This window comes from Natrix helvetica, assembly GCF_964273705.1.
Source record: "Natrix helvetica genome assembly, chromosome: 2".
In the NCBI taxonomy this organism is placed as follows: domain Eukaryota; kingdom Metazoa; phylum Chordata; class Lepidosauria; order Squamata; family Natricidae; genus Natrix; species Natrix helvetica.
In genome coordinates, this window is record NC_138552.1 from 241,101,583 (window position 1) to 241,129,371 (window position 27,789).

At 36.8% G+C, this 27,789-nt stretch overlaps 1 protein-coding gene across 1 annotated transcript; it reads right to left on the bottom strand.

The window, feature by feature from the left end:
• Positions 1-121: 121 nt before the first annotated feature.
• On the bottom strand, positions 122-27,115 carry MTARC2 (mitochondrial amidoxime reducing component 2). The gene is made up of 14 exons (XM_081943928.1): positions 26,727-27,115; positions 24,384-24,557; positions 18,213-18,375; positions 17,017-17,157; positions 15,047-15,108; positions 14,894-14,965; positions 13,911-14,033; positions 9,294-9,653; positions 7,550-7,723; positions 5,735-5,897; positions 2,984-3,124; positions 2,417-2,478; positions 2,225-2,296; positions 122-1,407 (listed from the first exon to the last, which is right to left on the bottom strand). Exons 1-14 carry the CDS (start codon positions 26,987-26,989, stop codon positions 1,281-1,283), a joined length of 2,097 nt encoding a protein of 698 aa, XP_081800054.1. The 5' UTR covers positions 26,990-27,115; the 3' UTR covers positions 122-1,280.
• Between the last annotated feature and the right edge of the window lie 674 nt (positions 27,116-27,789).

Sequence of the window (27,789 nt, forward strand, 5' to 3'; positions counted from 1 at the left end):
ATGCTGCAATGTTTGAGTTAGATGCATTTCATGCTAGCACACAGGACCAATTTTGAGGGCTTCACATTTTGGCAGGTAACAAAATCTTGTACATTTCTTAATGGATAAAGGTTTAACAAAAATGAGCTTGAGTTACCCACGGTAAAAATGCTTAGAATTTATTTATTTATTGATCCATAAAGGTAGCCTTCACTTCTAAAATACAAAATATCTTTGCATCATTATATATGAAGCGTTACTTAAGGATTTTGTAAATGTGAAATCTGTCCATGGCCATGTTTTTTAAATCAATTAATAGTTAATTTACAGAAATAAACCAGCTAATTTATGATTTTTCAATGTTAAGCTTTAGTTTTTTTAATTTTTCTGGGACAAAAGATACATTTATAAATGAACTCCAATAAAGCTGGATCTAATAGCACTGTTTGTAAAATTTCCATATTTATTTATTAGAAAATTTATATTGCCGCCTATTCACACATGGTGACTTAAGGCGGCTTACAGGGAGAGCTACAAGTTTAATCATGGTAACATAGACATACAGCAGGTATATAAAGTCTGCACACACCTGTTAAAATGCCAGGTTTTTGAGATTTTTAAAAAAGCAGACATAAATCATTTCAGATTTATGGAAATTCCTCCAGTAAAGAGTTTTCTTTTCAAATTTACAGATGTTAATTCTAGGCAGCTCAACATCTTTTCCCTTTATTTTTACAAATGGTCAGTCACTAGTCATTTAGCAATAAGTGATCCAAGCATGCTGAAGAGGATTTTCAGTTGTCTTGGCTATACAATAAAATACCACATACTTTCATCATATCCTTATATTTATAGCCTTGTTGGGAAATAAGTAAACCGAAGAATATCCCAGAAATAGATATACATCCATTTCATCCATGTTTCTAAAAACAGCACAGTTTTCTAATATGGAAAGTTTTACTTTCACTATCAACTCAATAGTCTTCAGTCAGCAAAACACGGCCACACCTGCATTGCATTAGGAATACTGACTGAAAAAGGTTCTAACTCTTATTTGTTATTCATTCAGTTCGCCCTTCATTCAAATTTCTTTCAATTGCAATGATGCTGTGTTGATGTAAATTCTCAATTATAATGACAGTAATGATTTGCCAACAAACTGGTGATGACCCTTAGGGACCATATGCAACAGCCTACAATGGATAAGTACCCAAATAAGAGGGAAGAAAAAAAATGATTTTAAAAAATGAGTACAGAACCACATACAGAGAAATTACACTCTACTGCACAGGTGCCTCCCATCATGAGATTATCTTGTACACAGGATCCCCAACTTCAAGCATTCCCGTTTCCTCAACTCCATATAGCCATCCAAAAGGAGGATTAGATTTATAGTCATGTTCTTCAGAAGGATCACACTTGCGATAACTGAAAATAAAGAAAAGAAATGGAAAAACAGAATTAGACATTATTTTGGAATAAAACAGATCCTATACATTCCAGGATATAGATGAATAGTGAACTTCAATTTTGAAGCACTGGAGATAATAAATATTTATCAACAGTGATTATGATAGCATGATCATCGATTAGAATGGAATGTTTTCATGCAATGTATTCTGCCATTGGTTTATAGAGGCATTAGTGTCACTGCCATATAAAATGGATTTAAGCAAGAGACATTGAACAGAGGAAGCAATTACTTAGTTTCTCTAAGTGAAACTGGATTTACAGTTTTGCACAAATTATTAGAAATATTGGAGCTTAACTGCCTGCTCAGCTGTTTCAGAATTATAAATCTAATAGATGCAGAAGCCCCTACTTCAAAATCAGAAAGCGAAGACCAGGAACCATGGTAGGAAAGGAAATGAAGAAAAAAACCTTTTAAGTGGTTTCAGTTAATTAATAGGATAAAGTATTTCAAATTATAACAAATGGGGAATTGCTTTGAAGAAGCTAGTTTGACTTATAAAAAATTGAATCTTGACAAATTAACTGATTTACATGCATACCATGTGAATCTGTCTGCCTAACATTGTATGTGTGAGCTACAAAAGATTTATTGAAAAGAGAGCTTAAAGTGCTAAGGTATTTGAAGATGTTAAAACAATAAGAACATTCCTTATCATATATGTGTCGCTGGTTTCTGTTTGTAAATTGCTACTTTATGCTGAGTAACATTGTGAACTGGTATAGAGACATCCAAACATCTAAAGAAGGATCATTCATAAACATCATCTGCTACCTTTTCAGGGTTTTTAGGACTTTCTTTTCACCTAAGATCCCAGTATCTGGATCCACTGCTGTGAAAATGCACCTACAGACATAGATGTTGTCACATTTTAATTTCAATTAATAATACGAATGTCTTTAAAAATGAAATTATTTGTTTTGTGTGGGAACGTGAGATTAAAATACCATCATTAAACTCTCTTACCTTGGACATGACATTTTTCCTTTCAACTTAACTGTTCCAATTAATATATCAATCCAAGAATCCTATATCAAAGAAATTGTCCGATTAGATACTTTACAATTGCACTATTTGACTATTTTCCAATAATATATATCAGTTATTGAGCAACACTTCTGCAGAGTTTTCTTTTTAAACCAATATACTCACAAGATCATATTTAAAAAGCTATTAAGTTTAACATCACAATAAAACTCTTTTGAGGCATATCTGCAATAACATTAGAACTCAGATGGAGAAAAATAGCAATTCAAACACTCAGTTAAGATAGACCTGTAAGAACAAGTTTGAGCTAGTAGTTATGACACCGGGCTTGAAAACTGGAGACTGTGAGTTCAAATCCTGCCTTAGCCATGAAAGCCAGTGAGTGACTTTGGGTCAGTCATTTTCTTTCAGCACAACCCATTTTACAGGGCTGTTATTGTCAATAAAATAGGAGGAGGAAGTGTGTTGGATATTTTCACTGCTATGTTTATAAAAATAATAAAGATGGGATACAAATAAATAGAATAAAATAATAATAATACTTACTTCTTCATAAGGACTACAGCCTTTAATAACAATATTCGGCCGGAAGATAGTTATTGAAGCTTTCTTTTCTAACCTTGTATTTAGATCATCCAAGGAAGCTTCAGAAATCAGCAAGAGTGGACTGGCTTCAGCATAGGCAACCTTTAAAAATAAATACAAAAAATGTCTACCATTGATAATCATAAAGATTGGGATTTGTCTCAAAGTGCCACCATTGGATGACATAACAAAATGCAATCTTCTCTTGTGGCCATTTCATTCCAGAGTTTACTGCAATTTGATAAAACTATACTTTAATTTCATAAAATGCTTTTAATTAAAACATGACACATCTACGGTATTTCATATTTTAATTGTAAACATTCATAGATTACATTAAGCTTTGATATATTTAATTATGATTGGTTGAATATTGTAATCCTAACTGGTAGGTTTCACACAAAATGTTAAATCATAAATCATAGTGTGCAACACACATGAAGTCAAATTTCATGAAGTGATCTTTATTTATGTATTGCGTACTTATTTAGTAGTAACATACTGCCCATTTATTATTAGAAATTTAAAAAATGTGTGCAAAGAGAAATAACTAAAGATATTTTCTAATCATGGTTATCAACTAGGTGTACTTAAAATAGAAATGAAAATTATGAGCTTAAAATCAATAGGATGTGAAATGGCTTTTTTTTTCTTCTGCTTTCAATGTTGCAATTTATATCAATTCTTCAATCATTCTTCACCATGAAAATAATCCCTTTGCTATACAATCTTCCTTGCTGAATTAGTAAAATACGTTTACCATCATAATGAAATAAGTTAAAACCATATCTTTTAAAAACCCTATATTTTGGCTGTTGCTTAGTATGGAATAATGTGAGGATAAGACAAGTTCTTTCAGACCTTGCAAATTTAAAATGAAATCTCAGTGAAGCATTTTATATTAAAGCAAGACATTTTGTTCCAATTACTAAGAATAATATGAATCATTTAATTTCTGTGTCTTATCTTTATAAATTCAGTGCTTAACTAATCACTTAAGCCTTATTAAAAACTCAAATATGTAAGAATCTATTCTGTTAGCAACATGCATGATAATTCAGTGAATTAATTCCCAGTGAATTAATTCCCTATTTTGCTGAAGAAAATAGTTAAAAGATATAGAATATTTATTAAGAAGTCTCAATAAACAGGGACAATGAAGAGGAACAAGCTTGGCTCCATTTCTTTTCCTTGATTAATTTTTTTGGCACAAAAATGGTACAAATTCTGCAGATATAAGTTTTTCTCTTACTATACATATTTTTTGTAATACCATAAAGAAAGAGATGTACATAAAATGGTTGTATGATTTATTCTGATCCCAGATCAAACATTCCAGAAGTCCCAGCATTATCATACACTGAAACTTCCATACTATTTAATAATCCCAATACATTTAGCTAAATACAAATCATAATTATTTCAGTGGAACATAATTCTAAACATACCATAAACCGTACTTTTCGGAGTATAAGACGCACCAAGGTTTTGAAGAGGCAATTTTTTTAAAAAAAGTAGGTAGGTAGATAGAGGGATAGAGAGGGAGAGAAAGAGAGAGAAATACAGTAGGTAGGTAGGGAGAGAGTAGGTAGGTAGGTAGGTAGATAAAGGGATAGAGAGAGAGAGAGAGAGAGAAATAGAGAGTTAGAGAAATACAGTAGGTAGGTAGGGAGAGAGGGTGTAGGTAGGTAGAGGGAAAGAGAGAGAGAAAAAGAAAGAGAGAGAGAAATACAGTAGATAGGTAGGGAGAGAGAGTAGGTAGGTACATAGGTAGATAGAGGAGGGGAAGAGAGAAATACAGTAGATAGGTAGGGAGAGAGAGAGAGAGAGAGAGAGAGAGGGAGAGAGTTGGTAGGTAGGTAGATGTTTCCAGGTGTATTTATCCATGTGCTGGAGAAAGAAATCGCTGACAATCTGCAGCACCTAAGACTTTCTTTCTGCTGGCACAGCACTTGATCAATGTAATTCTTATCAATCAGTTAAAGAGCTTTCCAAAAGGGGGGGGAGTTTTTGCACTCTGCAAACCTCCCCAAAACGGCCCATTCCCCCCCCCCCCAAAAGACATGAATAGTCTTAGGGGGGCTTGCAGAGTGTTCGGGGGGGGGCAAAAACAAGCAAAAAATGGCCTGTTTTTCACAAAAACTGGCCCGTTTTTCACAAAAACTGCCCCATTTTGTGTCAAACAAATTGCATGCACAGCCTTATGGAGGCTTATAGAGTGCTGCTGGGGGCTGGAGCAAAAACCGGCCATTTTTTTTGCTCATTTCTGCCCTCCCCAGCCCCCAGGAGCTCTCTGAAAGCCTCCATAAGGGTATGCACTGCCATTTTGGTGAAGGGGACGGGGCTTCAGGAGGCAAAAAAAAATGCTGTATTCGGTGTATAAGACGCACCCAGATTTTCAGCCTCTTTTTTGAGGCAAAAAGGTGCGTCTTATACTCCCAAAAATACTGTAAATATTGGAATTAGGATAGGACTGGGGAGATGAAGGATGAAGTCAATCTCAGAAAATTACTGGATGACTTGAACCATCCAATCTCAACCCAATCTGCTTCACAGAAACTTGTATGTAAGCAAACTTGAATTAGAGGAGAAGGAGGGGCAGAGGAGGAGCTGAAGCATTTCAGCCGTTACTATAGAAGTATTCTTTGCAACAGAAAGTTATGGGGTTTAAACTAATGCAAATATTATTTTTGAGGGAAACTGTAATCTTACCTCATCTTTTGGTAGAAAAGCGGACAAGAAATCTCCTGGCTTTCTTGTCACCATATTTGTTTCATAATGGATCAACCGATAAGGCTCTACGTTCAGGAAAGTAGTGATCCATTCAGCTGCTTCATCTCCACAGTCCCTGCCTTGAGTCTGGAGTCCATATCGTCTTAATAGATCATAAGAGACACTTCTGCAATTCCTTGGAAGCTAGACACTCAATACACATTTCAGTATTTCATGTTCTTCCATGCTTCGCCTTTCTGCGTTCTGCTTGCATATAAAGCAGGTTAACTACCATACCACCCATGAACATCTAAGATTACTCCACAAATCTAACACCATTGGAATTTTAATAATTTAATTTAATAGCTACCTAAATTAACAGGAAAAAAGGATAGAAAGAAAGCCACATTAAGACTATGAGTAAAAGTATAAAGATATTTACTGGAGGGAGAAGCATTCATGAGTATTAATAAAAATCAGAGTTGGAAATAATTATTTTAGCTCTGAGTATCTTCCTATCATACCAAAATAATTAGCACTGAGAAAAATAAAACAATGTGAATTGACTTTATAAGCTAACACAAACTCTTCAAAATATTAGGATATGGAGAATGTAGAAATTAACATGCATGAGTAAAAATATAAATTGAAAAAGTAGGAACAAAAAAAGGGACATTTCAAAAGCATTTTACTACATGAATTTAGTAGGGGATCAGTTAAGGGCAGAAATCTTATCAATTACATTATAAAAGGGAATAAAATTCATTGAAATTAAGAAATTATTAATGATTAGTATAAATTATTAGTCATAACAACTGCAGAATTTTAATAGCTTGCTGAAATACATTCAATATAAAATATAATATATATAGTATTGAAATATATTTTTCCCTTTTGTACGCATGTTATGAATCTGCAATATTAGCTGGAAGATGCACTTTTAAAAACTGAAGAGATTAATGAGGGCTGCAGTGTAATGAGAAAATGATGTCAGCAAGCAGGTGGGGCTGAGTGTCATTTCTGAGTTTGGGCGATATGGGGTTATTTTGAAGACAGAGGTTTTTAAGTTTAAGGGTTACATCTATCTCCTGATCTGCCTTCCACTCCTATTTTCCACTGCACAACACTGGATTTACTGTACCTCTAGCAGATTACAACAAAGTTATAGCCTCTGGAAGGATTTTTTTTTAAAGCTACTAGAGCCTATACCCCAAATGTTGTAGTCTCCACTCTCTGTGGTATTGTTACCACCATCACAGTGGTGGGATTCAAAAAATTTTGTACTACCAGTTCTGTGGGGGTGGCTTGGTGGGCGTGGCAGGGGAAGGATAATGTAAAATCTCCATTCCTTCCCCACTCCAGGGTAAGGTTACTGCAAAATCCCCATTCCCTCCCAATCAGCTGGGACTCGGGAGGTAGATAATAGATGGGGGCGGGGCCAGTCAGAGGTGGTATTTACCGGTTCTCTGAACTATTCAAAATTTCTGCTACCGGTTCTTCAGAACTGGTCAGAACCTGCTGAATACCAGCTCTGCACCACCACCACCACCCTCCAAATTCAGTTGTCCCAGATAGCCTTTTCATTTATAAGGCCTGAAAGGCTCTTGGGTCCATAGTATGATTATTGGGCAACCAGCATTTTTATTTTGTTATTCCACTCTCCCCCCCCCCCCCCATTTTTGCTTACTATGCTCCATACAAGTCTGAGTAACTGGGGAAACACACGGAAACAAATAAATGGAAAGAATAAAATTTTATCAGAATAAAATTGAAAAACCTAATTAGGAAGCAAGAAAAAAATAAAACTTTTAATACGTGCAATTCCAGATTGAATTTGTCTTTGGGAGCTCAACAGGAAATCGCAGTGTCTTCATTCCTGGGGCATTCAGGATTAAATAGTCTTCTTCACAGGATACACTAATTAGAACCATGCGAGGAATGTTCTTAGCAGATAGCATTTGTCCATCTTCTTTTATCACAGTCCAAAATCTACATAAGAAAGAGCATATATTGTTTAAAAACACCTACATATGAAACTAATAAGCAACAGAAATACATTCCAGCCTTTAAAATCAACTAGACTCAGCAGTATGCTGGACCCAACTGGGGAATTCAGAGAGTCCACATGTATTAAAGTTGCTGAAGTTGAACAGCACTTCTCAAAACAAAGAATTAAAATAAAAAAACTATTGTAAACCTTGCTAATGATACACTACTACTACATCTAGTAGAAAAGAAAGAGAAGAGACCATGGCCTCAGGGAATCACTTTCATCCCCCCCCCTCCCAGGAAGGGGGAGTTGAGTTGGGTTGGATTTGGATTTGTTGTTCTCAATATAATGAACTCTTTCTAATCCAGTGGAATATTGGAGTGGAATTTTGTAAATTCCATGGTTCTTCATGTGTCTATTATCTATCAAGTGAACAAAACAACACCAAATGTGCTAAATGGGAAATGTTGGCTAAAAGGACTGTTTTTAAAAACCAGATACAGTAGATGCTGTGTGTAAGAAAACATTCCAGGGAAAAATCCAAGAGATTTTTCACAAAAGGTCCAGCAAAAGATAGATTCTCACTCTTGTGTTTTGCAGCTAGCATTTCCATAACAAACAAGGCAGCATAACATTATTAAGAAAAATGATGGTCAAGCAAGATACTCTTCCTATTGAAAGGAAGAAGAGATTGGCTACTAGCCAATGCAATTAGGGATTCCTTCTGAAGAAGAGTAAGACATCCCTCTAGAAATCAGGGGCAAGAAAGTAAAAAAAGGAATGGTTTGAATTACAAAGTAAAGATACATACAACAGCAATCAGGATTTCTTCTAAATACTATACCTGCTTCCTAGCAGTTTTCTTTTCTTTGCCCTATGTTTACCATTTATTTATAGTTTGCCCAACTTTAAGATCGGTGGACTTCAACTCCCAAAATTCTGGCTGGGAATCTGGGAGTTGAAGTCGACCCTTAAAATTACTAAGGTTTGAAAAACACTGGGTTAGGCCATCCTTCCATATTCCTGAGCTAGCAAGAAACTTTCCTAATGCAGAACATTACTTCGGGTTTTTTTTAAACTAGATCTTCTCCTCTCCCTCCCTCCCAGTAATGGCAATCACTTACGAAGGTCTTGGTAACTGGGGATGGGACGGGTGGGTGTTATTGATTTGCGAGCGCGTAAGTGCTTAAGATTGCACAACAACGTTCCCATCGACCTGGATAAACAAGCAAGCAGTCCAGAACAATCCCTCCGAGTCCCAAAAGTGCTTTTTCAAGGGGCAATTGGACCTTCTGGTTTTCTTCAGCTGAAGAAGCTTCTTGGATGAGAAGCGAAACGTCTTCAAAGAAAAACCAGAAAGTCCAGTTACCTTTTGAAAAAGCACCTTTGGAACTGGGTGATTGAGAATCTCCATATGGACAATCCCCCCGAGGTTTACTGGGGATTCCTACAGGCTCGCGGGATCGGGAGCTGATGAACTCCAGCCCCAACGAAGAACCCTGAAAGAAGCGGCCCTTTGGAAAGAGAGTCCGCGCCTCGAAGGCGCCCGCTTTCCCGCCACCGGCTTACCGGTCCCGCAGCTTCTCGCTCCCGAGGCCCAGCGAGGTCATCTCGGCTCGCTCCACTGCCACCCCCCGGCAGGATTTGACTGGGTAGATGAAGAGAGCAGCCACCGTCCCCACCAGTTTCAGCCGCGGACTGCGGCTTCGACGGCTTCGCTGCCAACGCCAGGCCGCCACGACCCCGGAGAGGAGAGCGGCGGCGGTGCAAATGCAGGCGAGCAGAAGCGGCGGCAGCCCCGAGAAGGGGAAAAGGGCGGCGAAGTCAGCCATAGGGGCGCCTGCGAGAGAGAAACGGGCCTGCTCGCTGGGAGTTCTCGGTCGGTGACTCTTGCAGGGCGGCCGTCGACTTTCCTCGTTTTCGTAATAGCAGTAGAAGGCGGAAAAGGAGGGTCACGCTTCTGCTCATTGCTCAAGCCACATACCCCCTCCCCCCAACCCCTCGAAGGGCTCTTCTCCTCCATTGGAAACTCCGGGCAGAACCAGCCTTGCAACCTCCTCCCTTTCTAGGCAGAGGGTCATCTCAGTTCCAGGCAGAGACAAAATCGAGCGTTTGTTAAAGGCAGCACTACAGGTAATCTTTTAAGAAAGTTTTGGACGCATTAAAGGAGGACGATCGTTTGGGGGCTAAATTTGCAGGAGAATAAGGAAACTGGGAATGCATTGATCCCTGGAAAAAGAACCATGGGTATAGTTTTTGTAGTCTCTGTGTCAAAAATTAGTGAAAAGTTTCCCCACCCCCAAAAAACCTTTTGGCCTACCTGCATGTGTGATTACTTTTTCCAGCATCAGAAAGGCTACATTTTCAATTTAGTATTTTTCCAACAAATCTTTTATTTCTTTAAAATATATTTATACTAGCAATAATAGAGAATCTATGACAATGCGCTTTTCCGTTTTCACCACAGATACACGTATGAGTCATGTGATCCACAGTCATCCACAGATTTGAAGAGGCCGGATTGAACTCCATTGATGGAATCAGAAAATAATGTAAATGTAGATGACGGTCAAGTCTGTCCATGGATGAGAGAAAAAGCAAACAATTTACTAAGTCCCAACACACAATTTTTTGATTGACTATTGTCCAAAATAAAATAAAAAATATTCAAAAAGGCAGACAATATTAGATTTTAAAGTGAAGGGTGCCAGATGGTGGGCATGAAGACAAAAATGATGACATTATCACATGTTTCTATCAGATGTCTGGTAACTTTAGTTTAAGATCAGATTCCTGGAATAGAGTTTCCAAAACAGTGTTAGGAAAAGTTAATCATTCAAAATTATATTTTAAAAATGGACAAAGGTTGGAAAACATATTGAATCCTTAGCATACTGGTTGAGGAGGTATGAACCAACAATAAATTTGCCTTGCAAGATACTCTTGGGATTCCAATTTCCATAGAATAATGTGAGCATACTTGAAATAAAATTGGAGTTTTATTACAGTTTAGTTGGTCTTTTATGTCTCAGAACTAAGTGATATTCTTCCCTTTATCAGGGAGTGCTGCATGCGGCTTGGGAACAACCAAGACTGATATTCCATCTCACTAAAAAGGTTATGTGAAAGTTTCAATTGACCAAAGCCAAGATGGGTGATAGAGGTTAGTATCTATAGCCCATTTGATAATGATCATTGCATATGGAAAATTGTAACTAAGAAGGTAAGAAGACTGCATGAATGAATGAACAAAATGGAAAAAGGAGAAAGAAAAGGGATGTGTACTTTTGTGTTCACATAATGCCATGTTGTTGATTGAGAATCCAAATTATTGGTGCATGTTACCTAACATTAGGTAGCTGAATGGAGTGGGCATGAAGAGTTTGAACTCCTTGGACCTGAGAAATAGACAGGATTCTTGGGAGTGAGAGCTCAGACACCTGATCTTTAGAATAGAATAGAATAACAGAGTTGGAAGGGACCTTGAAAGTCTTCTAGTCCAACCCCCTGCTTAGACAGGAAACCCTATACCACTTCAGACAAATGGTTATCCAATCTTCTTAAAAACGTCCAGTGTTGGAACATTCACAACTTCTGGAGGCAAGTTGTTCCACTGATGAATTGTTCTAACTGTCAGGAAATTTCTCCTTAGTTCTAAGTTGCTTCTCTCCTTGATTAGTTTCCACCCATTGTTTATTGTCCTCCCTCAGATGCTTTGGAGAATAGCTTGACTCTCTCTTCTTTGTGGCAACCCCTGTGTTATCGGAACACTGCTATCATGTCTCCCCTAGTCCTCCTTTTCATTAAACTAGACATACTCAGTTCCTGAAATTGTTCTTCATATGTTTTAGCCTCCAGTCCCCTAATCATCTTTGTTGCTCTTCTCTGCACTCTTTGTAGAGTCTCTTTAGATCCATGCCCCACCTGGCTTGTTAAAACGGCTCAGGAGATGTTGCATGAGTAGGTTCTAGCTGTGGCTGACCTTAATAAAATAGTTTCAGATATGAAAAAGTTTCATGTTCTTTGTCATTTATCATTTAATGGGAACACAGCACAGCAGAATTTGAGAATCTTTTTTTTCACCTTTAAATTCCATAGTACATTTTCCTGATAGTAATACCAAGAACATATATTGCAGAATAAAGGAAGAATACACACTAAAAAAGGAACTACATTCTTATATCAAATGCGTAATTCTATGGTACATATAATTTAAGTTTAGTAATCTCCCTAAATCAAACTTACTACTCAAAATAAGATTATTAATACTTTTGCTAATATATTCTTTCAATAACTTCAGATAATTAATCACATGGAAAAGCACTTATATGTTTTATATTTTTATTTTTAAAAATCAAGTAATAATTCCTGCGTCACTTCCAAAGTTTACATTCAGTAACTTGATAATATTGTTATAAACAAGAGCATATATTACAAATATTAGTAATTTGATCTATCAGATACAAATTATGATATAAAGAAAGCTTATCGATGCATATTTTATCTATCTTTGTGAATAATATAAAAGGAATTAGGAAACATGAGGCCGATCCAAACTGGACATTATCATATTATAACAAAATCATATTGAAATCAATGCAATATAAAACTATGGACTGGCAGTGAAGAATTTGGAACTTAGAGTTACAGAGTTAAAGAAACCATTTAAGCTATTAAGTCCAAATCCTTGTCTGGTGCTAGAATCCAAATTAAACCAAATCAGACAGATGGTTCTCTGCATGAACACATCAGCCAGATGAGAGCCCCACCATCTCTCATTTCATTGTTTCTATTGTCAAACTAGTATTCATTCATTCATTTCTTGATTCCTTGATTCGTTCAATCATTCATCAAATTTATATAGCTACCCATCTCACAAAAAAAGTAACAATAAAACAGTAATATATAAAAATAATAACAGAGAAAAATTTAAAAACCGTGATTAAAAATTAAGAGAAGGCAGTAGATGTCAATAACAGTAGAACCACCTAGGAATGTGTTTATAACACTTAATGGGAACCTGCCCTCCTATAACTTGTCAGTTATTATTTACCATATTTTTCGAGTATAAGACGCACCTTTTTCCCTCAAAAAAGAGGCTGAAAATCTGGGTGCGTCTTATACACTGAATACAGCATTTTTTGCCTCCCGAAACCCCACCCCTTTCACCAAAATGGTTGTGCATAGCCTTTAGGAGGCTTTTAGAGTGCTCCTGGAGGCTGGGGAGAGCAGAAATGAGCAGAAAATGGGCTGTTTTTTGCTCAATTTTGTCCCTCCCCAGCCCCCAGGAGTACTCTATAAGCCTCCTAAAGGCTATCCATGCCCTTTTTTTGACAAAAAATGGGCCTGTTTTTTGTGAAAAACGGATCAGTTTTTTTGCTCGTTTTTGCCCCCCACCCCCACCCAGAGCATTCTACAAGCCTCCTAAAGGCTATTCATGCCAGTTTTTTTGAAAAAAATGGGCCCGTTTTCAGGAGCTTTAAAGAGTGCAAAAACTTTTTTTTTTAAATTTGCCTCTTCAAAACCTTGGTGCGTCTTATACTAAGGTGCGTCTTATACTCCAAAAAAAATAATTAAATCCACTAATAAGAAAGATAACAGTCTTGACCTTCTTCCATACCTCCTTTCAGGTATATGAACAGGGTTATTATATCCCCTCAACCATCTTTTCTTAAGGTAATCACACCCACCTTCTTCAATCTCTTCAAAAATCTTACATTTTCATCCTTTAATCATCTTTGCTAACATTCTCTGAACCTGTTTAAACTTCTCTGAAACCTTAAAGTGTCTCAGTCACAGCACTAAACCATAAAAAACCAGAGTGGAATAATTATATATCCCATGATTTGGAAATTATACGTCTTGATGTAGTCTGAAATTGCATTTGTCTTCTCTGCAGCATATCACATTGATGGCTCATACTTTGGCTTACCTCTCATAAGCGTTCCATAATCATTATGTGTTAATTACTATACAGAGTTGAACTACGACAATTCTAGAAAGCAGGAAATTGACTCAATTCTAGAAAGCAGGAAATCATTTATTTATCACCAATACAATTTGCATTTAAAAAGTTACAGAAAGTATTCCTAGATTAAAGATAGAAAATTTTCATTAGAAAAATAGCTTCAAAAAAGATATTTAAAAGATGTCAAAAATGCCTTTCCATTTGGAAATTTCTTTCACCACATTATCTTGTAAACATGATCTCCAACCTTAAGCGTTCCTGTTTTATCAACTCCAAAATACCATCCAAACAGAGGGCTTGATTTGTATATATGCTTCTCAGAAGGCTCACACAAGCGGTAACTATTAGAAAAAAATAAGGTCATAATGAATTACTCATAAAATAGTTAAAATAAGCAGATAACATTATAAGAAGCTACCAAACATAAGTTTCCTACATGCCTGAAATTCCAGATTGTTACAAAATCTCACAATCACATAGTAACAACTATTTTGAAAGCCTAAAATTAAAGCTGAAATCTAAACATAATTGTTTGGACTATTGTTAAAGTGAACTCAGTTGGACTTTAGTATAACATACTGTACATCCTTAAAAGTCGCACTGTACTTGAAATTGTATTTTCATTTTTTTAATTGAATAATATTCATTTCAATTATTTGGATTAAGAACATTAAAGAGGAAAACTAAATAAGACAACTGAAACATTGAAGATGAACTAACTACCTATCTTGGGACACATATATTCATCTTCATTCATGAAATGCCTAATTTTATTAACGGATTCTGAGGTAGCAAAAATTCACAAAACAAGGAAATTTTGCTATTGCATTTGCTCCAGTTTCTCCAACTACCAGTTTGTGGAAAGTTGTTCTCAATAAAATTTTAGCCTCCCAAATGTGCAAAGATAATTGCCACCACATTTGAAAAAAATCACAATCATGCACATAATGTCTACCTTCAAATCAGTCTTGGTTCCTGGTAACTGCCTAGAAAAATCCCTGCAGGATTGGGATTTTTTTGCAACTGTTGGAATGGGTTTGCCATTGCCTCCATTCTAGGGCTGAGAGTGGGTGACTGGACCAAGATCCCCAACTGCTTAAGGTGGGACTAGAATTCAGACTTCTAGTTTCTAGCCTAATACCTAAACTACACCAAACTGGCTTTCATCAATTGTATTGAAGATGACAAAATATTTTATTACCTTTTCAAAGTATTAAGAGGTTCTTTTCTGTCTATGATGCCAGTATCAGGATCAACTGTTGTAAAAATACACCTACAACGAGAAAGCTGAATGAGGTAACCACAACCTTAAATTATTTCCAACCATGAAATAGAATAACAAAAAAATGCATACCTGGGACAGGCCATTGTCCCTCTCATTTGTACGCTTCCAATTATAATATCATTCCAGGTGTCCTACAAAAATATAAGGGTTAAGTCCAAGGCAATTCAACTTGCTCATATGAATTTTGCATTATTATGAGATTTCTGACATGAATGTAAATGTCATAAAAGAGACCAATAAAAGGAAAGAATAATACTTCTGAGTGATGCATTTTATAGCCAAAGGTCAAATTATGTTCCCTGCTTTGAGTTTTAACTATTCAATTTTATAGAATATCAATTTTATCTAGTCTGAAAATAAAGTGATACACCTGATATTAACTTAATATCTGTACATTATAATCACTTACACTTGTATCTGCAAAACATTGGTCAAGCTTTGCTACTTGCACAACCAGAAATTCTGTTTCATAAATGGTATTTGCTTGCCTATTTGAGGCAATTTTATTTGGAACATTCCCACCTGCAGAAAGTACATGGGGACAATTCCTACCTTTTTCAATCCCTTGCACCAGTTCCCCAATTTTCAGGAAATCTCCTAACCCAAGGGTCCTCAACCCCTGGGTCATGGCCCACTACCGGACAGTGGTCTGTTTGAAACTGGGCTGCACAAGCAATGGGTGGGCAAACACGTGCAGCTTCACTTGCATGAGTGGCAGGTGCTTGGGCTTACGTCAGATGTTGTATTCAGCAGGTTCTGACCAGTTCTGGAGAACCAGTAGCAGAAATTTTGAGTAGTTCAGAGAACCGGTAAATACCACCTCTGACTGCCCCCTGCCCCCCCCCATCTATTCTCTGCCTCCCGAGTCCCAGCTGATGGGGAGGAAATGGGGTTTTTGCAATAACCTTCCTCTGGAGTGGGGTAGGAATGGAGATTTTTCAGTATCCTTCCGCTGCCACGCCCACCAAGTCATGCTATGCCCACCAAGCCATGCCCACAGAACCGGTAGTAAAAAAAATTGAATCCCATCACTGGCTTACGTGTGATGCTCCATTTGTGCGTCCTGTCACTCATCCAGAACCCTCCCCTCTCTCCCCAGCCCAAATTGGACTGCCAAGCCAGAAAGCTTGGAGCCCACTATGCTAACCTTCCAGAGGTGATTTTGATGAATGGCATTGGGAAAAAGAGGAACCAGAAAAAAAAATCATGCTAGATCAGAAGACTTTTGCAAATCTGCCAGCATAGAAAAAAAACTTTGAAATTATCTATCTGTCTATATATATATATGTGTGTGTGTGAGTAAAAGAAAACATAGTATTGCAAATATGCCTCGTTGATATAGGAATCATCAATACTGTAATTTCTCCAAATACTACTTTTTGCTACATATTACAATGACACTTATTTTTGGAATGAATTTTACTTACGAAAATTAACCTTTAACCTAATCTAAAGCTTTAAAGTTGTGGAACTCTAGTTTGCCACACACACACACACAGGTTTTTTGGTTTTCTCCAAGAAAAGATATTTTGTGTATTTTAAAATTCTATTATTCAGTGTAAGTAAATTAGAGACCTTACTGCGTTGCTTCATCATGCGTTTTATGTTTTTACTATTGATTTTTAGGATTGATTTCACCTTGAACCTAGAAATACACTGTGACCAAATAAAGAGCAGATTGATATTTCCACTTGCCAGAGGAAATAACTGACATCAAAACTTTTTATTGAAGAAAATGATTTTTAAAATATATTCAGCACAGTTAGCATTATTATTTTTACCCACACTAGACACCCTCCCCCTTCAATTAATTTAGGAATAGACTAAGTAAAAAAAGCTTCCTTTCACTGCAAAGACAACTGGCAATAACATGAACTTTTCCCCAATTTAGTGCCTGCCGTATTTCTATATTTCCAGCCAACTTCCTGGCTGACTCCTGTGAGAAGTACAAGTTTTAAAATGTTTTATTAAACAGTTACATGCATATGTAAGTGCAAAATTATTCTATATATAAACTAAAAAGTTATGTCATAACTTACCTCCTCATGAGGACCACAACCAGTGACCAAAATGCTTGGCCTGAAGTTATGTATTTGAACTTTCTTCTCCAATCTAGAATTAATCTCTTCCAACGAAGCTTCAGAGAGGAGCATGACAGGACTACAGTCAGAATAGGCAATCTAGAGAAGCATATTCCATAAATGAATAATGTCAAACATGTACACAAAATACAGAGAGATGGTCAGTTTGTAGCACAAAAGGAAGCAGCCCCAAAATAACTGTCTGTACGGGAAGGAGGGGTCATGTGCTGTCATGTGAGGACCTTGCTTAACGACAATCAGTAGTCCCAATACTAAGCAGCATATTCATGTCACATTGTGGTTTATGACTGCATTGTTTAGCAATGGCAATTCCAATCCCAATTGCCATTGCTAACTAAGGACTAACCAAGGGAAAAGAATAAAGGGACAACAGAGAATGAGGTGGTTGGATGGAGTCACTGAAGCAGTAGGCATGAGCTTAACTAGATTCCAGAGGATGGTAGAGGACAGGAAGGCCTGGAGGAATGTTATCCATGGGGTCATGATGGGTCAGACATGACTTCGCAACTAACAACAACAACAAACCAAGGACTATTTGTGATCTCTGGTAGTCTCACTAAATGATGTATTAAAATATCCCACCATAGCCATTTGCTGAAGAAAAAGTAGATTTGTCACATGATAATCAAATTTATTCAGGTTTTACAACAAAGAACACAGCTAGGAAACTGATTACAAAGGCTGCTCTCCTTGCAAAAGGATCTCCCACACAGTGGTACTTTTTAAAACATTTATTCCATTATATTTGTCTTTTAGCATCAATCGCCATTCCTATGCAGAGAGTGTATAAGTGTACAGTAAGTTTAAGTGAAACTCAATTGTCTTTTTCTTGACATTATGGAAATAGTCTAGCATCACCTTCTTATGGCATGTTTTTGACTTTGCACTCCTCTCTATTGCCCTGGTTTTGCCTGGTAATATTTCATTCAAATACAAATTACTATAGGTCAATTCTATATAGAGTTTGGAGATTAGCTCTATTTGCATGTGCATAAAGAAATGAATATGACTAATAATTACACACTTAAATACATTCAATTTGTTTTGAGTACATGATAAAAAAATATGGATTGAAAAACAGATCCACTTATACTATATAACATAACAGATCCACTTATACGATCAAAGCTCACCTTATCAGTGGGACGAAAAGGTTCCATTAAATCTTTTGAATTCCTTGGAACCATATTTGGTTCAAAACAAACCAAGCGGTATGGTTCTGACTTTAAGTAGGCTGTAATCCATTGAGCGGCATCTTCTCCACAATCTCTGCCTTGAACATCAAAGCCAAATAGCCTAGAAGAATTGTGAAAGGCATTAATAAGATCTCTGCTAGACACTACAATTACATTTAATCAGTGATGGGATTCAGCCAGTTCGCACCACTTCGGGAAAATCGGTTGTTAACTTTCTGAGCAGTTTGGTGAACTGGTTGTTGGAATTAATCATTAGGGAAGAGAACCAGTTGTTAAATTATTTGAATACCACCACTGCATAGAGTTGAAAGTGATCATAGATGTAAATTAGTCCAACTGCCTGCTCAGTGCAGGATTCACTACAGATTCTCTGAAGGATGACCACCCAGTTTCTATTAGAAGACCGCAAACAAAGGAGTAGCCACATTTCCATAGGCTGGCAGTTCATATAGTCAGAAAGTTCCTCCTAATGTCTAATCTAAGCCTCCTTCCTTATTGTTTTAACCCACTGGTTCTCATCCTGGTTGTTTTAACTTTCTTGTTCTGGAACAGCAGATATAAGTCCTCTCTCTCTCTTCTAACTTTCAAATATTTGACAAACTTTCAGATATTTAAAGAACTTACGGTACTTCTCAGACTCTTCACCATTTTGTTGGCCTTCCTCTGAACTTGACTGCATTTTGAGTGGTTGGCAATCTGTTCGCATTTATTACTGTGATCAATTGATTGCCATTTACATTTTCTCTGCTGGTTTCCTCAAAAAGGCAGTACAGTCATTCTCTCTCACCCTCAGAAACAGACCTCAAACCTAATGAAAACTCTAGCGAAGACCAGTGGTGTTTTCTTCTCCCCTCCAGAAGGCTCAGAAAATCCTTGGGAAGGAGGGGCAAATGTTAATTCAGACACTGATATCCATTAACATTTTCCCTCTCCCTTAGGCTCAGAAACTCTCCAGAGGGGGTGGGAAAATGCTAGCAAAGTTTATGTATTTTCATTTTCCCCAAAAAAACCCTTAAGTTCCATAAATACATTTCTAACTCCTGTTTTCTTTAAATAACTTTCCCTCAAAGTTCTTATCATCTTTCAAGTCCATTTGTAATTTCATGAAATAACTTCAGTAAATCTCTTATATTTCAGTTTAAAAGGGTAGCATTTATAAATCCAGTATTTCTATTTCTTTAAATTGTAATTGTTATATTTTTTTTTATTTTTCAAAACAGACACAACACAAAGAATCCTCCATCTTTACATACTGTATCACTTGGTTACAAAAGACGTTCGTGCATCTCTTCCACAGTCATCAACCACAATTCATATTAACTCAAGTATTTTATCTCAGATATATTTATACATATTACCATCATCATACCTCCATTTTCATTTGACTATAATTGTTTAAACGTCCTTCATCATAAAATATACCAAGATTTAATACATAACCACATACTGGCATTTCATTTATTATTTCTAATATCCTCTAATAACATTGAATCCTTGTGGCCTATTCTGGCTAAACATCCATAATATTCTAAAAATTTCTAATCCTTTCCAAATCACTGTTTACAATTTACATCCAATTTCCTTATGTTGTACCCATGCATATATATACGTTGTTATCATTATCCCTCCTTTGTTTGACTGTATCCTTTATCATAACATTTCCCCCCCTAATAATCAAAACTTAACTAAATTTAACTTAGTTCTTTTTTATTAACCTTTATATATAACCAAAAAAATTCTAATCTTCCTTTCATAGGTACCATTCAATATTCATATCCAATTATTACTTATCATAGCAATACATATGTATACATTATTATCATTATCAATTATTTATTTAACTATATCTATTGTCACTAAATTTCACTAAGTTTAACTAGTTTTAGATTATACACTTTCATCTATCAACCTGTATCTTTCTAGTAGCAAAACAATCTCATGTCTTCTGCCATTTGTGGTATCAGTCCTCTAATCATCTCCTTAATCAAATTTGTATGGATTCCTCTTTGCAACTCATTGCTTTTTAAGTCTCTCATGTAATTTCGATGCCCTTCTTCTGTTTCGTTGATCAGCTTATCTTTAATTGTCAGTGGTGTTTTCAATGATGTTGCTAATAAAATTTCTGTCTTTAAATCCATGCATTCTTTTATTTTTTTCTTCTTCTATATCTTGCCATCTGGGATAGAGTTCCTCTCCATTTAATTCCTCTTTCCGTATTCCACTCTTTCCATTTCCAGACACAAACCAATCACCATAGATATCAGAGGATTTAATTTCTTTGTGATCATTTTTCTCTTCGGTTTTTAGGACTCTAACCTCCACTTTTTCCACTTGATAAACATCTCCAACTTCATCATATTTTACTGTTAGATGCTCTAGATTTTCCAACTTCTTCTCCATCTTCTCAAATGTGTTTAATAATTTCTGAATTTCTAACAATATCTTTTGCAAACTTAAAAGTTTCTTTCTGCTGTTTGAGATTGAGATTGTGCCATTATCTCCAGTTGACAAACTGCTGCTCAGGCTTGGAAGGTTTTTACAAGATTAAGCATAAATTCACAATAAGGTCTTATTTTCACTTTTCTCTGGTTAAAGATATACTTCAAAGGAACATCTGTATGCTTTTCTTCTTTTCACTCTCTATAGACAAAACAGTGAGACCTTGAAGTGCCAAGCCAAAATAATCAGTGAGGTAAGTGTTTTGTTTCCAATACACAAACCTCCAGCCTCCGAGTAGCAGTGTCGTCTTTCCTTCTGTTGTTACAATGTTCTTTGTTGCCATTTGTATCTTTTTTATTCCAAGTTTTTTAAAAAAAGTCAAATTCTTGAATGAAATAGAGAAGAAAAAGGGAAAAACACACGAAGTAATGAAGAAGGAGAATTTTAGTCCATAGGTTGCAAATAATAATTAAAAAAAGATAGAAGAAAACTTAATCCATTCATTTTAAAAGGCTTGCATAAATTCCATCCATGAAAGTAGCATTTAAAAAGTAAAATAACCCACTGTCCAAAACCATTCAAAGCTTAATTCCACCGCTTATTTCTTCTGTTTTCAAATTTAAATTAACTTTTAAGTTTTTTATAGTCTCTTTTAAAACGGTAAAAATTCCTCACCAGCTGAAAACAGTTTCTCTTTCCGTATCCTTCCGTTTCGGAGCAGCCCCAACTTCATCAGCCTAGGGTCTGTGCTTTTGTCGCCAGCTAGCAGAACCTCTGGATCGATCAGGGACTTTGTGATGTCCCTTAGATCAGCAGGACATATTCTTCCCATTCACCATCTCTGCGGGACGGTTTAGGTCCGTTTGGACCACCCAGCGGCAAAAGTATCGGCAGCAATCTCAGAACATTGAGATCGCACATCGTCTCGTCGTGACATTGGCTCCTCCTCTCCCCTTTAAACTGCAATTGTTAAATCCATCTTAGAAATCATTTCAGTTTATCTTCAGAAGGATTTTGTTCATCTTGCTGTAACTTGGTTCCAGTACAGGGTGAAAAAATCCAAGCACTTCACAGGCCATAAACCAACATTTTCTTTAAATTAGCCATCTTGTGGTCTACTATCAACTATTGTGCAACTGATATGTAAACAAGATATATTTTCCCACACAGGAGCTCTTAATAATTAACTTCAAAGTCTAACTTGATTTCACAAAGCCTTCACATTTATAAAAGCTTTACAGAAACAATTCTGAAATCGCCTCCTTGCTGTATTTAAAAGAAATTGCAAAAAAATAAAGATCTTACAAAGCTGGAAAAATGTGGTGCTGTTTCTTTTTAAATGGATTGAAGAGAATTCCACACAGCAACTAGTAGACTTGTGATTTCCAAAAAAAAATCCAGTAAAGGGTGAAAAAATCCAAGCATTTCACAGGCCATAAACCAAACATTTTCTTTAAATTAGCCATCTTGTGTTCTACTGAAAAATCTTTTAAGATTTTTCAATCTTAAAGGAGAAATGAGAAAGGTAAAATGTGATGAAACTGATGAAAAGGATGAGGTTTATAGAATCTGGAGGCTACATTTATGGCTCAAGGCATTATGGAACCCACAACTTCCAGGGATTGCAGTTGGTTGCAAAAACAATGGTTTCTATTGTCTACTCACAAAAACCAACTGTCTGAAGTACATATGGGCAATCTCCAGATCTCAGTTTCTTCCAGAAAAGTTTTGGAAGTCCGGACCTCATTTGCAGCTGTCTGTTTGAGCCATAATTCCTTCACAATCATAGTTTCTCATGCCTCACCAGAAGCGTTCTCTGAATAATCTTTAAGTAAAGTAACATGTTTCTTACTAGTATAAATTATGTGTACGTATATATGAATGAGGATTGAAGAAGGGGATGGAAATTACATCTTTATAAGATTCAAACGTAAGTTAAATATGATAAACTATTGGTGGGATGAGAAAAAAAGACACCACGCCGGAAAATCTACAGCAGTTCTGCTGGTAATAGATAGAAGCTTTTTTTTTTTTATCCCCCAAAAAGTTTTATTGGTTTTTTAAAACATTTATAAGGAAAAGGGTAAGTGGAATGGTTACAAATTTTGGCAGTTGCAAGTGTGGCATTCGCCCCCTCCCTCCAAACTCATAGGTTACATCTAAATATCAAACATTAATACATAATCATAAAAAATCAGCATATTAATTCTAGAAAAAATAGTTTTCAATCGATTTATATAGTTATGATATATAGTCTAGATATAATTTCATTATTACTTTCGGTCTGTTTATAACATTGTGGTTTTCTTATTCATTTTTGTGATCTGAGCTTTCTTGGTATTGCCCCTTCACCCTGGCAGAGCTCCGGCCCCTCCCGTGTCCTGTGTGACCATTGTGGTGTCTTCTGTTTTTTCTAGGTTCGCTTTATTTTTTTCCATAAAGGCCTGTGCCTCTATGGGTGTGTTGATTCTGATTCTTGTCTCCTCCCAGAATATCAGCATACCTTCAGGCATCAACCATCTAAACCACACCCCCTTCTGGTATAGTTTATTCGCCAATTGTGAATAGTTTTTCCTTTTCTCCCTAATTTTTTGGGGGATCTGCTTCAGAATGGTTATCTCCCTGTCATGGTATGTCAGTGTTTGCCCCCTTTGTACACCCAGAATTTCATCTCTTGTGCTTTTCCTAAGGAATTTAATATGAACCTCCCTGGGTACATTGTGTGTTCTGGCATATGCTGAATTCACTCTATAGACCAGATCTATCTCCCATTCCATCTGCTGTTTATCTTTGTGTATGTATTCAGCTAGAATATTAGTCATAATGTCCCTTATGTTTTCCCCATCTGCTTCTATTACATTTTGAAATCTAAGATAAAAGGACATTCTCTCAAACTCTGTTTTCATTTGTTGGATATCAAGTTCTTTGTTTCCCTTCTGTAAAGCCTCTACCCCCCCCTCTCGCCTCCGCCACCCCACCCTCCACAAGGTCCAGTCTCTGTGAGTTCTTATAAATTTGAGCTTGATTCTCTTTAATTTCATCTTTCATTTCGGTAATAGATAGAAGCTTGTCCATCTTGCTTCTGAAATGTAAAGAACTAAAGGCAGGAGCAATAATGTGTCCTTCCAATGATAAATTACAATCACTCAGGCATGATAGCAATAGGAATGTTATGTGGAGAAAGGTTATGAATGGACAAAAATAGTTCAGTTTAATTAAAAGATTTGATTCTCTGCGTTATTCTATTGATTTTCTATGCATTCTTAATACCTCTAATTAGAATGTGGATTTTTATCTTCAATGTTTAAGATTGCATTAATCAGCTGTGAATATCTCTACGCAATCTGTGTTAACTTGAGAAGTACATTAAAAAGAATAGATTAATTATCTTGGGATCAATCTTCTTGTTGGTATCCCCATGAGGGACATAGATCCTAAAATGGTTTATTAAGGTCAGTTGGCCCAAGACTAATATAAGAGTCAAACTGAAGAGATACAAGATATGTGTGACTAGCATCTCTTTAAGCATTTTCTGGAAGCAATCATGGAGATACTAGACCGGTTTAGAAATGCAGAACTGTGAAGAGTTTTAATTTTGTACTTTTTCTAAATATAAGTCACCTTTTCCCTGTTGTTCGAGAAATTGGAAAAAAAGAAAAGAAAAAATACCTGCAATCCCGTACTGGATTTTTGGTTGACAACCTGACTGGAATATGGCAATCCTTCATTTCTGGAGCACTCAGAGTCAAATAGCCATTTTGATTGTTGATAGAGACCAATACTAGTCGAGGCTCTTGTCGAGCAGTCACCATGTGTCCATCTTCCTTTATCACAAGCCAACATCTAAGTTAAAAACATATAAAACTATTCTAAATACTTAAAAGCAATTCAACCTTTCAAAACGTAACTTATGCTAAAATGTGAACAGTAGGCAGTAGACTACTAATTTAGCATTAATTTCCATTCTGTTTCCAATGAATAAATGAAAAGGGACTTGGGTGACTTTAACTTATTCTGAGCTCTATGAAAAAACAATGTACATGCAATTGCTTGCCATCAGAGACATATTAGATAGGTGAGAATAGAGCACATTTCTTAAGATAAGACTGGCACTAGTAGCCTAGTGGGATTTTCTGGTTCTTCCCACTCATGACTTATGGGTCATTTTTCAGCAATGTTCTACAGTTCTGAGGGAGAAGTAGATGAAAAAAGGAACAACCAAGATCTAGCTCTACCCACAATGTCACTTTGAACTCTCAACCCCTAAAATGTTAAGTGTAAATTGCACACTTTTGCTTTTAAGAGAAAAAAGGCTCTTAACTAGATCTTTTGGAAGCTCATCCAGAGAATAACTGTCTGCCAGGAAATGATTCACAGCAAAATGAAAAAAGAAGAAAATCCATCTAGCAGAGCATTTGTGTCAGAGTAAATAAGAAAAGGGGAAAGAAAATCCTGGACAAACATAAGAAGCTGGCATTGCAATTAAGCATTCAAAAATTAGATCCTTATCCTTGTTTGGATTGTAAACAATCCAACCTTGGTCAAATTTCTACAAGGCAAGCCACATTTTTCTATTATTTTTGTTTTATTAATTGGAAGAGGCTTATCATCAAAAGAGGAAAGGAATGAGAGGAAATTGAATGCAACTTTCAGAAGTTTTATTTTTGTATGTACATTTACATCTATTAAAAAAAATTCTGTATGTACATGCATAGGCATCTGCATTGTTTGAAGCTCTTGAACTATCATAATTTAATCTTGATCAAGTCAGTAAGGTATATTATGGAGTATCCTTATTCACCATATCAGAATAAAAAACACAAAATCAAATCATAAAAAGGGGGACATTTAAGCTATTAAATCCAACCCCTTGCTTTTTGCAAAAACTCTACAATTCATAGCCTACTACAGCAACCTATGTATAGATTCCCATCTGAGGAATAATTCCCTTATAGTCATTCTTAATTTGAAGTATGGAAGCATTCACTGAAATAGTAAAAACTATTCTCCTAATACTGTTTTAACTCTGATTCAATGTTCTTTCATCTAAAGCTTTTATGAGATGATCACTATGTCTCAGCCACATGTAATTCATAGATCTGTAACCATATCTAGTTTCCACTTATGCACTTGTCAAGTATTTCTATTATTACTTATTTTTTAAGATCTTCCAAATCGCTTTTAAACAATTGAAAGGTATTTCAAAACAGTCAGTCAAAATGGCCTAAGGAGGAGGTGTCATCTGTTTGTTTTCAAGTAACGGTGCCACGCCAACTAGAAGTGCTGTCAAAACATGTTCTCACTTTACCTATGCACACCAGCTTCAGCCTTGCCAAAACAAACTACTAGTAGTAGACTGGTTTAGTGTCACAAACATTAGGGACCACTATAGTAAACTTTAAGCTTAAAATGCAACTATCTCATTTTTTCCTTGTTTAGCAGCCATATCCCCGTTGAAATCAGTAGTTTTATTTTGGGGGGGGGGGTTGCACAAATGCATGTATCGTTTTAGGAAATCACAGTATAAAAAGTTTGAGGATTCATTTTAACTGATTTTTCTTTACCTGGTAAGGAAAGAAACACAAGAGGGGGCAGAAAAATACAGAGAGGCCACTAAGGAAAGAGGCTTGTCTAAAATTGCTAATTTTATCCCAACAAATAAAAGCCCTGACTGGAAGAACCACTAATTAATGCAGAAACACACACCAAGAAAAGGAGAAAAATATGTAGGTCACTTCAAACCTGATGTGATTTTGGATTAATGCCTGAATAAAAATTCAGCCTCTGAGGTTTTTAAACCAGGAGTTGCGACTTTACTTGTTGCCTAATGCAGCCAGTTCTGAGAACGTGACCCGAAATTCAGAACAGCCACACCAAGTATTGGTAATGCTACGAGCTTGCTTGAAGCAATGCCGCATTAGGCAGTAAGAGCTGCTCCTTTCCCAGCCAAAACGACAGACGTGGACATATTTATCTCGTGCCCCATCCCCACCCCGACCTCTGCACCCCTACCTGTCGCGCAGATCTCCGTCCCGGAGCCCCAACTTCGTTACTTCAGCCTGCTGCACGGCTACGCCCTTGCAAGACTTGATCGGGTAGATGAAAAGCCCGGACACCGTGCCCACCTGCTTCAACCGCAGCGGCCTTCGCCGGTCCCTCCATCGCCAGTACCAAGCCGCGGCCATTCCCAGCGTAACCAGCACAGCTAGGGCGGCGGAGGCGGGGAGCGGGCTCAGCCCGAGCTTCGTCAGTGAAAACGAACGGGAGCCCGTCATGGCGACGATCTAGCAGAACCGTGCAGAAACAGCGCCGTAGCGGAGCGGAAGATTTTAAGAGCCGCTCGTTTGGGACAGGCGGAGCTACCCGTCCCTTCAACATTCCGGAGGGCGGAGAGCGGGGCTGGAGCTCGGCCGAATAAACCTATGGGGCGGGCAGAGAGGCTGGGTTTACTTAGCGGCTGTGTCTGTTGTTGCGCCTTGGCTGGCCGGCCTCCGAGCACACTTGGGTTTTTAAGGCTTGGGGTACCAAAAGCCAACCTCAGAACGCCTGTCGTTTAATAGAAGGCAGGCTAGGACCGCGTTAAACACAGTATTGTGCACCAGAATCTAAAATGAAAACAGTTGAATGCAAATGGATAGCTGAATTTATAAGGAAAATGACCTTCAAGGCCCCTTCCAACTTTGTTGTTCTGCATGAAAACTTGACGGGTTGGTTTTGATCCTCCAGGTGTCTTCATATCAGTAATCAGATACGTGGAATCTCAAGCATGCCTGGTGACCATTTTCTCGTGTAAATATATGGCATCTACTGTAATCTAAGTATTTTTGCCACAACTGGTCTAAAGCATTCTGGGCATATGCACCCCCCCCAAAAAAAAAAAACACCCAACAACCTGGCTTTCTGGATTGTTAATCTCTTTTATAGCTCAGTAACCAAATGTTGCTATCCATTTTGGTGGTATGCCAACATACCACTCCTTTTCCACCCAGAATTCATTTTTCCTTTCTCAACAACAACTGATTCCAAGAAACATGCACAAATGATGGTATTGTAATAAGGCACACCAATGCTGTGT

What these genes read in the sequence shown, in the direction of transcription:
- MTARC2 (XM_081943928.1), bottom strand. Translation starts at nt 26,989, where the DNA reads ATGACGGGCTCCCGTTCGTTTTCACTGACGAAGCTCGGGCTGAGCCCG. An exon ending in GTTGTGGTCCTCATGAGGAG is followed by an intron (nt 15,109 to 17,016) that starts GTAAGTTATGAC and finishes ATATTTTTGTAG; the next exon opens with GACACCTGGAATGATATTAT. An exon ending in GGGACAATGGCCTGTCCCAG is followed by an intron (nt 14,966 to 15,046) that starts GTATGCATTTTT and finishes TTCTCGTTGTAG; the next exon opens with GTGTATTTTTACAACAGTTG.